The 12378-nt window shown below is 43.6% G+C and overlaps 1 protein-coding gene across 1 annotated transcript; it reads left to right on the forward strand.

Moving 5' to 3' along the window:
• The first annotated feature begins 5644 nt into the window (after positions 1-5644).
• On the forward strand, positions 5645-8114 carry RPS19BP1 (ribosomal protein S19 binding protein 1). Its single transcript, XM_053944052.1, has 4 exons — positions 5645-5709; positions 5798-5938; positions 6254-6351; positions 7440-8114. The coding sequence occupies exons 1-4, from the start codon at positions 5661-5663 to the stop codon at positions 7572-7574; spliced, it is 423 nt and encodes a 140-aa protein (XP_053800027.1). The 5' UTR covers positions 5645-5660; the 3' UTR covers positions 7575-8114.
• The last annotated feature ends 4264 nt before the right edge of the window (positions 8115-12378 follow it).

Here is a 12378-nt window from a genome sequence, read left to right on the forward strand (position 1 = left end):
CAATCACTCTGAGACCTGGGATCCTTCTACTCCTTCATCCTTTTGACATTTAAGGATAGCAGTGGGAAACAGAGAGAGAAATCGTTCCCCTCCAGCTGCAGAACTGTTTCACCTGCTCCACTCTAGGTCTGCGAGACCAGCAGATGCTCTTCTGAAGAGAATTTTCCCTTCAGGGAAATATAGAAAGTATGAGGGCAGTGGACTTTCAGGCATTTTTGTGAGTCTGGATGCCAAACCCCATTTTTCTGGCCACAAAAACCTTGTGACATGAACTCTGTACTTTATGTAAATTATTACTAGCAAAGTGCTTTCTTCTGATATTCTAAGCCCTGAAGAAGGGCTTGATTGTTTGTTTGGTTTTTTTTTTTTTCCAAATACAATATTTTATGTATTTAAAAATATTTCCTCTATCTACAAAGTGGGCTCTTACAGTACCAGCAGAGCTACTACAGATGCTTGTTCTCTTTCCGTTTGGAACAAAAGAAAACAACAGGTAGGGGACAAGGATTTTGAGAGTTGCTTAATCTTTGTGCTTCCTTATCTCTTCTGTATAGGATGTCTCTTTCGGGGGAAGAGTTCATTTCTTGCTACAGCATCTTGCACAGCGGGAAGCTGATTTAATCTTAACCTGCTCCAACATTATCCACAGAACCTGTGCAAGGCAGAGCCAGATTCTTGGTGAACTGGAACAGGTCACTGAAAAGTGAATGGAAGAGGTAGATGTCTGCACTGGATAAAAAAAAAAAAAAAAAAAAAAAAAAAAACCACCATAATAAAAGACTTTCTGTCAGTCTAAAATAACTAGATACTTATCCATGCAAGTGTATGAATGAAAGTTTTGCCCAGCCCTTGTTGAAATTCAGTAGGCTGGAAAGTTAAATTGCTTTTCAAAGGCATGTCACACTGTTAAAGGACAAAGGTTCCTGTGCACTTGAGGTACAGTGATCCATGGCTCTTTGTAGGAACAGTGACCACAGCACAAACTGCTTCAAGTTGGCAAACACAGCTAAATAGTAATGACAGCAGCACTGGTATTGCTGTTCAAGAGAAAATACAGAATATGGGAAGTGGTAAAGCTGGACAGCTGCTTAAAGCAAAGCACATTCCATAATCCACATATGAAGAAACATGCTGAGGTGAAAATCTGCTATGAATCAGCTTGACAATCAGTCTAATTCATTTGGAATAGACAATACAGATATATGTGTCAGTGTGGACTGTACCAAGTGTTCTGACATCAGGATCCCATTTCCCAAAATCATAAAATTGTGGTTTTTTAAAAAGCCCTAAACTAAATAAATGCTTGTGTTTGTTATATTTTCCTTCTAATGCTGCCCTTAGCTTCTGTCTTCTCACATCCTTCACTAAAGTCCTTCAGACGGAGACTCCTACATAACCCCCTGAATCCAGAAGCTGGAACATAAAGCAAGAGCAAACAGACAGCTATTATGAACTGCTACAGACAGCAGTATGATTAGACATGAATATCAGGTATGTCTTTATTAGCACGTGATACAGAATAATAAGGTGGAACAAGCTAAATCAGATGTCTTCCAAAGCCCAGAATAATAGGGAAATAATAGTTGTTCCAAGATGAACCAGGAACTTTATCTGCATATTCAAGCAGGAAAAATTACCATTTTTCAATGCCATAAGAAAGCAAGCAGAAAGTGAACTGATAATATTCACATATGGAAGTTACTTAAAACTCCAACTGATCTGTAGGCTGGGTTATTTAGTACTTGAAAAGCCAGCTACCCACTGAGGCATGAGATTTAAAGAAAGCTGTAAAACATGAACATTAGTGTCAGGAAGCTTTTGAAGACATCTTAAACTTCAGAAAGAAAGGCATTCCCAATCTGAAATGCAGCACCTGTGGGTTTTGCCATCTAAATTCAGATTATTCAGGCTCTAAGGTAGTGATTTATTTGGATGTTATACATTTAAATGAAAACCATTTGGCGTTCATTCTGTCCCCAAAATGCTTCAAAGAGCTAGCTGAACTGATTTTTGAGGGATTGCAAAGCAATGAAATTTTAATTTTTTTCATCTTGGATGAAATTTTAATTTGAATAGAGGCCTTAGAGGCCTTAAAACAGTATAATGAAATACTGATTTTTTGTTTGTTTGTTTGTTTGTTTGTTTTGTGGTTTTTTGGGGGTTTTTTTGTACTAACATAGACAAAGTCTCATAACATTAAGTTTTTAATAGTACCTACTAAAATATGTACTATATTTTAATAATAGTCTGGAGAAAGCTATTTGTAGGGTCTGCCCAGCTACTGTCAACAGTGACTAAAGTAAAAGAAAGGCATAGTTAAATGTATTTATCATGATGACACAAGGAGCATATCACCACTGAGAGACTGATAAAGCCAGGGAAGCTCCTGTAAAGAGAAATACAGCATTTCATATGCTGTGCTCAGCATAAAGCAGACTTATCAGAAACAGGTAGTTGACTTAATCTAAGGTCAGCAGAGGATATTTTGCAGTTTGAAACATGGAGAAGACATTGTGTGATCCAAATGCCTACATTCTACAGCTATAGTAGAAGTAACATACACTACACAGGCAAAACCCAGTTCATATTAAGAGATGATTTTACATTCCTAATATAAGCCAACAAATTTATCTTGTTTTGCAGTGCAGGAAATATGAGCATAATTCTCTATTAAGGTCAAAGAGCAAAGGAAGACTCTGCTCCTCTGTACGCATGAGTGTGGCAGGTGTTGGTTGTACCAGAGCCACCCAGCAGGAACAGGACAGATGCTGAAATCACCATGTCTGGTAAGACCAAACACAGCTGCCTCCAGAATGCAGTCAGGAGAAACAGCAACGATCATGCCCTGAAAAAAGCTGCCAGATCCTGTTAAAAGGAGATGAAGAAATGTAATGTATTAATAATAGGTACGTGATTTCACCAAGTGTTAAAAACCCCACAGCCTATGTTAGACCGTGATCTTTGGCAACAGATCCAAGCCTGGGGAATATGTCAAACCACAAAGTGCGCATCCATTTAACCTCTTGGTGAACTCACCAGTTTCAAGAGCCTGACCAGACTCTGAGGCAGGAGACCGTGAATGCAGTTAAAGAAAGTGCCTTGCCTTCCTCTTCAGCAAAGTGACCCCTGTGTGCTCATTAAATTTTATTCTGCAGGTAATTGCTGACTAAAATCACAGCAAGTCTGCACCCAGCCTTGCTGGTCAAAGGAGGAGTTGCCTGCATTACGGGTCCTTGCTACTAAAGGTATTTAATAAGAAGGGACTAAGATTTTCTGAGACACCTATGTAACTGAGAACGTTATTAATTGGCACAACAGAAATAGAAATGAGATGGTAATGGTTTCCTTTTGAGGTAGAAAAGGGGATGTGTGTTCCATGAACAGATAATACATCAGTGCAGCTTCTATCACACTAATTCATTAAACATGTTTTGCAGTGTTGACAAAAAAGATGTTTTTCCATCAGATGCCTGCATAAGGCATTTATGAGGTTGCACCATTCTAACACAAAGCATGTGTAACAATGTATTAGGTGTTCCTAATAAATTATGTTTAATCAGTAGAATAAGCTGTCTTGAATATACTGTGTGTATGTAACCATGAACAGCTTACACACAACCTGTAAATTGTATTTTAGGGGCTAAAAGAGAGTGTTTGACTGATGAAGTATTTTGAAAATACTTTCCCCATGGCATTGGCAGTTATCATTTATCTCACTCTGACCAAGATGAAGATAATATGCATATACCAGCAGTAACAACTTTTCTGCTGACTATAATATTCTTTATTGTTCTCTTCAATTTCAGCAAGAGGGTATTAATTCATGGCTTGTTCAGCTTCTTCACAAAGCTACAATAACCTCTCTGTAACTTTGTGAGCTTTCACACAACTGGAAGGACAAATCTGGCAGAGCTGAGCAGGTTCAATTTTCCACCAGCTACTAACAGAAAACAAGAAAATGGAGAAATGTTCTGCATCATATATCCAGTGACTGTCCCTCCAAATCAATTTTTAAAAATAGCTCATTAAAGGGAAAACTAGGATTGAGAAGTGATATGCTGAACAAGCAGTAAATGGTTAATGTTCCCCAGCTCTGAAGCCAGGAATAGGCACCATGTAAGTCCTGTCCAGAAAAATGTATTAGCAGCACTAGCAGAAACTGACACAGGATGCTGATATCCATCCAGCCAGGGATTCAGAAGAGAAGGAACAATAAAACACAGGCATTGAGGTGACATCTGCAGAGGCTGGAGAACAATTTCCAGAGAACCACTGTCTTTTAATACAAAGAGGTTTAACTGTTATTGGTCCCTGTTACAGATCAGTACTATGAGAAACAATGAGAGTCATTTGTATCCCTTTCTCCCTGCAGGATATGTCTGAAGGAGAATAAACCTCTTTTCTCCTCCAGTGTCAGCTTGTTACTGGCAGCCCTAGTTATAATTGAATAAGCTTTACTCAAATGATAGCTAAATTTAGCAGATATTAGCATGAAGTCTCTAGAGGGGTGAAAACTGGAGAAGAAAGCTTTAAACAAATAGACTAAAGTAACTGAATTATATATGTAATTTATGGCAGAGTCAACTTCTCAGCCTGATGAGTCTAGCACAGTTAAATCTGGATTTTGGGGCCTTGCTGAGACAAAATATGACACCATGCCCTTTCTTCCTGGCCTGTGATGGCAGGACCTCTTGTATTGTCCACAAAATCAGATTCATTACCTGGTGTGCAACAAGCCAATAATTACACACTTAGGAGAGACTTGATTATTTATTTCAGAGTTGTGTGAGCCCAGGTGCTCAGTGACATTCCCCAAACCAAGCACACCCACCAGACTCTCCACACCATCATTTATATGCAGAAGTTCAGGGTTTGTGATGAGTTAGTAAGAGTAATTACATAACTCCAGTTAATTTCTGTGCAGGCTCAGGGGAAGGGCCTTCACCTGGCCAGGGTTTTTTTTTTTTTTTTTTGACATTTCGGCATGACTTTTAGTATTATAGAGAACATGGATTGACCTTGAGTATTTTGCCAAGTTAGCAATATATACATAGACATACATCAGCATCTTGATTTATTACATCCTTAAAGGTTGTTTGTTCCAGGATATCCTTGAGTAAGGGATACTAACTGTTATCTGTTCTGATACAGAACATCCTGACTTACTACATCCTTAAAGTTTGTTAGTTCCTGGATGTCCTTGACTAAGGGATGCTGGCTGCTGCCTGGTACACCGATTAAGTCTTTTTTCTTGCTGATTAGCATTGAAAGTATTCAAAGATCTTGCATCAAAGAACATCCTGACTTAAGATAATCTTGATATTCACACAATCTAGTTCCAGACCCTGCCAAGTCAGGGTCACCTAGAGCAGATGACACAGGACCGTATCCAGATGATTTTGAACGTCTCCAGAGACAGAGCCTCCACGACCTCCCCGTGCAGCCTGTTCCGGCGCTCTGCCGCCCTAACCGCGGAGAAGTTCTGCCTCGTTTTGAGGTGAAAATTCCTGTGTTTTAGCTGATGGCCCCTGCTGCGTGTCCTGCGGCCAGGCGACGCCGACAGGATCCCGTCCTCCTGCTGCCGGCCCTCACAGGCGGGGTGCGCGCGCCCGCCGGGCCGCGCGGGGCGCTGCGGGGCCGGGCGGGAGCGCGGCGCGGCCATGTCGGCATCGCTGCTGCGCCGCGGCCTGGAGCTGCTGGAGCCGCCGGGTGAGCCCGCGGGGCCGGGGCTGTGCGGGCTGGCGGAGGGGGGCTCCCCGGTACGGCTGCAGTGATTCCGTCCCTCTTCCTGTTGCAGGCCGGGCGAAGGCGCCGCCGGGACTCCAGCGAGGCCGGGCCGGCCCCAGGGCGGCGGGCGCGGCGAGGCGGAGGAAGAGGGCCCCGGAGCCCGGCAGGAACAAGGCCACGGTCAAGGGCAGAGTCGTGAAGTCGGCGATAGGTGAGCCCCGACACCTCCACACACCTCGTACCGGGGACCCTTGTGGTGTCCCGTAGCCACGCTGCCGGTTGCTGTATCCATTCAATTCAATCCAATCACATCCCATCCCATCCCATCCCATCCCCATCCCGTCCCATTCTCCTGCATGCCCTCTTGGTGTTGCTCACTTTAAACACAGCCTCATTTGTGGGCACCCCTATCCCTGAACTGTAGCGGTGTCTTTCTCCCGGGGCTGTGCTGATCCTTCTGTGTCTGTCCTTGTGAGCTGCCTGGATGAGCAGCTGATGTATTTTGTCACTTTCTGCTTTGCTCCAGAGGAGTACCATAAGAAGAAGCCTGTGAATCACTTGAGAGAAAACCTGAAGTACATGTTAAAGGGACGGCTTGTTGCAGACAAAACTGTCACAGAACAAGTAAGACTTTCATTTCTGTTTGGGATGGGGGGGTCTGTTTCCACTGAGGAACACAGGTGAATGGGAATCATCCCTGGATCTTCCAGATTTACACCTTACACGAGAGAGTCAAGTTAAGTTTCTGTCTACAGATGGCCTTGAGGAATTTCCGTGTGCCCTGGCAAAATAACTTAGTACACTTTAAACTGTTGTTGATATCTTGCCCCCTATGATATTTTCTGATACTAGTCAAAATCATAGAATCATAGAACAGTTTGGGTGGAAAGGGACCTTAAAATATCATGCAATTCACCATCCACCTGCCACATCAGGTTCCTCAAAATATCCTGACAGCTGTTGGCTTTTCTTAATTACCAAATATATATTTCATAGTTTCAGCTGCCAGAGATGCCCTGGTTCAGACCTTGTCGTTACTGTTCATCAAATTGGCCTTCTCTGTAGCTGGAGGCTGATTAACAAGGAAGCAGATGTGCTGCTAGCTCATCTAATAGGAATTACTCAGCTTCCTAAATGGTGTTTCTCATAACTTGAGAATTTCTTGAATGGTCTTCCCCAAAAGGTAGTCTCATGGCAGGATTTGAAGAGAAGAATAGCTGACAGTGCTGGAATCTTGTGCTGTTTTTATGAAATATAGGCTGTCAACTTACACAAACAAACAAAGTGGTTTAGGCCAGTGTTTCTCATGCTAGAGACTCTGACAGGAGGTGACAGTGTATTAGAAAATGCTGAGGGAATTCCACCAGCTTGTTGGGTTTTTGGTTTGTGTCATGGAGTGAGGGAATAAAAAAGAAGGTCATAGTTTCAGAAAGTTGTGAATTGAAATCTATGTTCTTATCTCTGTGACAATTACTAGAAAATAGTTTTCATATTTGACTCCAAATAACAAGTTGGTATCTACTGTTGTCCCAGTGATCTGCTTTGGTTAACGTCAGTAGTTTGCCTCTCACTTTTCTTTGGAGGCACTTTGGAAAATAGCAGGGTTCTTGTAGAACAGCAGGGATGGTGCAGGTGAGCTTGAAAATCATTGTTTTGTGATTTGGTCTGGATAACAATGACTGTTGTTTTTTCCATTTCTATATTGTCTGAAGGTTGTTGCTCAGAACAGAGGCAGGAAGTCCAAAGATCAGCCTCCAGAGAAGACAGAAAAGAAGAAGCCCGAAGGCACTGTGTTTACTGAGGAAGATTTCCGTAAATTTGAGAGGGAATACTTTGGGATCCCATAAACTTCGTGACAGGGATTCTTGCAGCTCCAGTCTTTCTGCAGCTTCTCCAGTCTGGCTGTCAGGCCTGGGCATTTCCTTGGCATGTTTGAAATGGCACATGGGGGATGTGCCTCTGCCAGTGAGTGCCTCTGTGTCAGACTTGCAGAGCAGCTCTGCTTCTGGGCAAAGCTTGTTACTGGCCGGCTAAAGCCACTGAGGTGCTCTTGGCTCTGAGGTGTGTTGTCCTTATAATTATCCTCCTGCAGCCAGCGTGTCTTGCATTCTTGATGTAGAAGGGTGGATCAAGCCAAATAAAATCTTTTCCCCTTCCTCAGGATATAAGGCTCCTGCTACCTGTGTTATTTGGCAGGGAGCATTGAAAGTACTGTATCTGAATGGAGAAATGTTTTGGACCAGCATTAAGAGAAGGATGCTTTGAAAGACCGTTAAACTCTAATAACCCTGGAGTTTGGGTTCTGATTACAGCCCCTGTCAGGCCTGTCAGTCATTGCAAAAACTTTTTATATGTCGTTTGATTAAATAATTGTTGCAGATACTGTCTCTCTGCCTTTGTAGTAGTGATTATTATGACAGGTGATGAAGACGAACCATGTAACTGCTATGTTCCAAGCATTCCTCTCTTTAGGATGACTCAGTTGTGTGAATGGCCTCTCCAATTCATGTTAACGCATATATTAAACCATCTCTCTGACATGCTTAGGCATTCAAAGAGTGCAGGTTGGAATGGAGATGACTCCTCCATTTTGGCTACTCACAATCTTCCCTTTCTCCAAGGAAGAACTCTTACATGGAGAAAGTTGTCCTTTGAATGTTTATAGCTGAGTGTCCTTCCGAGATTTATTAATGCCATCAGGGCACCACTGCTGAGTGTTGCCAGGTCCTCTAGCCAGGTGGGCTTGTGACCCAGATGTTAGTCTTGGCATCAAATTAAAATCTGAGCATGAGCTTGTGGTGCTGGGTTGAAGGGAAGTTGTTTTCTCTCAGACTATCACTAGGTTGCCAGCTGTAACAAACAGAAGGCCCTGCAGGTGGGAGTGTTGTTCCAGAACTTCCTCACTAAACCACTCTAAATGTGCTCCTTGGGTGGCTCTACCACTGCCTTATCCTGCCCCTTACCTAAAAAGATGGAAAATGTGTTCCCTTTTTTTCCCTTGGAGGAAAAAAAAAACAGGTAAGGAGAAAGGCTAATGCCAAGCTTTGGTTAAGCTCAGGAGTTGATTACAAGGGGCCTGTCTGACCTGAGCAGCAGCTGCATGATGCCAGCACAGGCAGGAATTCACTTATCTTTTCCTACCCTCTGATTATAGTTCCTGGTGCTGTCCTTCTAACTCTATGCCTCCTTTGTTGAGTTCTTTTCCTGTTGTCTGTATAGGAGGAAAGGTCACTTGGATATATGAGATCCAGAGGGGGGAAGTAAATAGTGAACATACTGAAGTGTGTGTACTGGAATTGGGTAATAGCACGTGGAAGGGGATTTCTTGTAATAGGATCAGGTTCAACTATCTGTAGCCAAAAGTGGTAAGTATAGAACAGTTCAAAGAACAATTCCCTTTTTTTTTAGTTTGTTCTTACTTCCAAAAATTTAAAAATGTAAAAAAAAAAAGCTTCTTAAAAGAATGGAAGCACTATTGTTTGAAAAAATACTTGAGCAAAATGTGCATTCAGCATGTCTCCCTAAAACTTCTGCACTGTGTGCCTGCTGCAATGCATGTGAGCTGGCCTAATACAAGCAGCTCTGTGTGGAGCTGTCATGAGGATAATTAACTGTGTGAAAAAGCTGGCTGTGCCACAACTTGAGTGAAGGAAGTAGATTTCTGGGGTGTTATTTTGTTTTAAGCCTTCATCTTCAGTATTTGGCATTTCCTATGACCCTGCAGAAGTCCTTCATGTCCTTTCCTGCTCCTCCTCTACCCATTCCTCCTACACATCCTTGTTTCTGTGGTTGTTCAGCTTCTGGGCCCACAGGCTGAAGGAAGCAAAACCATCCTTCCTTGCTCCAGAAAAGGGCAGGAAGGTAATGTGGTTCACTCTCTTTGTGCAAAACCGAGCCTGTTTGTTTGCAAACGTAAGCAATAGGAAAGCTCTTCTTTCAAAGTTAATGAGGAACTTTAAAGTGAGGCCCGGAGCAGTTCTCCATGGGGATAATAACACCCAGATCAGGGAAGTATCAAAATTGGGTGGCAGCTCTTATTACTGGCTGGAAAGACTATTAGGGCCAACACAAGTAATCAATATAATTTTTGAAGCATTATATTGTCAAGGAGAGTAAACCTACCTGACAGACTGAATTTTGCCATTTGAAACTAAACTTGATTGTAGAGTCAATAGTATCCTTACATAAATTACACTTTATTTTGTGGGAGGAAGAAAAAGAAGCAGAAGTGAATGGTGGCTCTAGACATACCATCTGCAGGGGCAAAGATCTAACAGCAGCAACCTTGACTTTCCCCCTCTCTGGCAGGGTGTGAGCTCCTAGGAAAGAAGAGCAGTGCCACCTGAATACTGGGTAGGTAAGGACAGGTGGTGCCCCATGAGGGGAATGTCTTCAAAGGAGAGGGAAGAACAGGTACCAGCCTGTTGCATGTGCCTAGTGTTAAGCTGAAGCCAGGTGCCTTCTCATACTCCCAGCTGTCTGTCTAGCCATGCCCAGAGGATGCCAGCTGTGCTGGGACCCCAGGAGGTGGCTACCTTGGAGCAACCGCCCTATCCCTGTAAGTTTTTGAGGCCAGGCAGGATGAGGCTTCGAGCAACCTTTGAAGGAAGGTGTCCCTGGCAGGGGGGTTGAATGGGATGTTCTCTAAGGTCCCTTCCAACCCAAACCATTCTATGATTCCATAATCTTGGCTCTTTGCAGCCAGACTTCTCTGCCCGATGGAAGAGACAAGAAGGGGTTAGAGAAGCAGCAGCTGCCATAGCTGCTTTTCCTAGTTGGTCTCCAACCTGTTTCCCATGCTGGAAGTTGACGGGCAGCAGGCCACAGCAACCTATGGATCTGCTGGACAACATTTCTTTCCCATGCATCTGTGAGCGGCGGCGCAGGGACGTGTCCCACTGCTGCTGGGCCAACGTCGCGTGCTCACTGAGCTCATCGGGCTGCTGGCTCCCTTCCCAGCTCTGCGACACCAGCTGAGCATCCTGCAGCAGAAAATAGAGGTAGCTGAGCTAGGGAATGGTGAGGGTGCCATTTTACAAGGCATCTCCACCCACGAGCAGCAAGGAGGCAGAATGGGCTGCAGTAGCAGCAGCTTTAATATGAATGCAAATAAAAGCACTGGAGTGTTATTAGTGTAGAACCTTTCCAGGGAAACTGTTTAGAATAGTTCCCAGATGCTCAGCCTTGAGCTAGCTTACTGTGAATAAGATTCATCAAGCCTCTTAATGGCCTATTGCTCCCTTGTTATGTGAATGGAAAGCAAAAAAAGGAAATTTGTTCCAGTGGGTACAAACTAATGTAAGCCCATACAGCCTCTGTTGTATCAGCAAGTCTCCACTTCCTTGCCACAGAAAGGAACAACAACTACTACCAGCACTATGTGAGTGTCAGAGAGGAGAGGACTGCAAATGTAAACCAAGAAAACACATTTGTTCAGGACACCAACTTCTTGCCTCTGAAATGATATAGCAGTAACAAACCTGGCTGCCAATGAACTTGCTCAGGCAAATGAGATTGAAAACATTGAAAAAGCTGTAGAGGAAAATCAAGGGGTAGGGGGAGGGTTCTAAAAACTTTAGCCAATCTTATACTTTGGTTTTTTTTCCATGACTGCCTTATATTTCAGTCTTGCTGATGATCAACACAGCATCAGCACCTACAGCAATTACAGGCTCCTGAATGCCTCAGGAAGGGGACTGGTGATTTTTAAAAGGGTGCACAGCAGCAGGGCCCTGAATAATTCAGAAAAGTTACAGTGAAAGGAAGTTCCTTATTTTGAGACATGAAGATCCATCAATTCAAGTCAAATGAAGAGTGTGAAAGAAGGCAGACTGCCTACTGTCTGCTTACAGCTCAAAATGTGGAACTCCAGCCAAGGCAGACTGAAGGGTGGTAGGTTGGAGAGGGATTAAAGGTTTGCATGTCTGTCTGTAGTTATGTTAAATAGGATTAACAGAGCCAACCACTAACTGGTGTGGGACACAAAAAGCATGAAGGTTGCTCTGCAGCTGTCTAGAGGGTTACACACACCTTTTTCTGAAGAAATAAGCTGTTGGCAGGGCTAAGCAGTAACATAGCCAAGCTAGTCTGTCCTGAGCTGCAGTGTTTGCATGCCAGCAAGATCATTTATCTCCTTTAATGGGAGGCAAAGACCAGGACTCTTTCTCCACCTGCCTGCACACTGCAATGGAGATGCAGAGGAGTTTCAGGACTAGGAGATTCTCTGCCCTATATAAATTCAGCTGACACATCTGCTGCGCCTGGAACTCACTCCTGCCATTCCTTAAAAGGGTGTGTGCGTGCAAAAGAGAGGAAGAGAGCAGCTGAAGGAGAAATGAGAAGTGCTCACTTGGAGAGCATGCACCTCTGTAATAGGGAAACTGGAGCTTGTGGGTGCAGCCAGCTTCCTTCATTTGGTGACTTCATTCACTTCTGACACTGTGTGAGTGCACTGAAAATAATGCAAAGGCTGCATACCTGGGATACCTGAGCAGCCAAAATAGTATTGCCTAGGTCAGGGGACTGAATTTCTCTGTTAATTCACAGGGCCTGAAGCATTTCAATGAGAAAGTCAGCAAAGGTGAGCACTTCTGGCCCAGCAGGGATGCTCATGGTAAGACCCTAAGATGGCCTTTGCACTGGAAATTAAGT

The sequence above is a fragment of the Vidua chalybeata genome, chromosome 5 (assembly GCF_026979565.1).
Source record: "Vidua chalybeata isolate OUT-0048 chromosome 5, bVidCha1 merged haplotype, whole genome shotgun sequence".
Lineage (NCBI taxonomy): Eukaryota > Metazoa > Chordata > Aves > Passeriformes > Viduidae > Vidua > Vidua chalybeata.

What these genes read in the sequence shown, in the direction of transcription:
- RPS19BP1 (XM_053944052.1), top strand. Translation starts at nt 5,661, where the DNA reads ATGTCGGCATCGCTGCTGCGCCGCGGCCTGGAGCTGCTGGAGCCGCCG. An exon ending in GGAGCTGCTGGAGCCGCCGG is followed by an intron (nt 5,710 to 5,797) that starts GTGAGCCCGCGG and finishes TTCCTGTTGCAG; the next exon opens with GCCGGGCGAAGGCGCCGCCG. An exon ending in ACAAAACTGTCACAGAACAA is followed by an intron (nt 6,352 to 7,439) that starts GTAAGACTTTCA and finishes TATTGTCTGAAG; the next exon opens with GTTGTTGCTCAGAACAGAGG.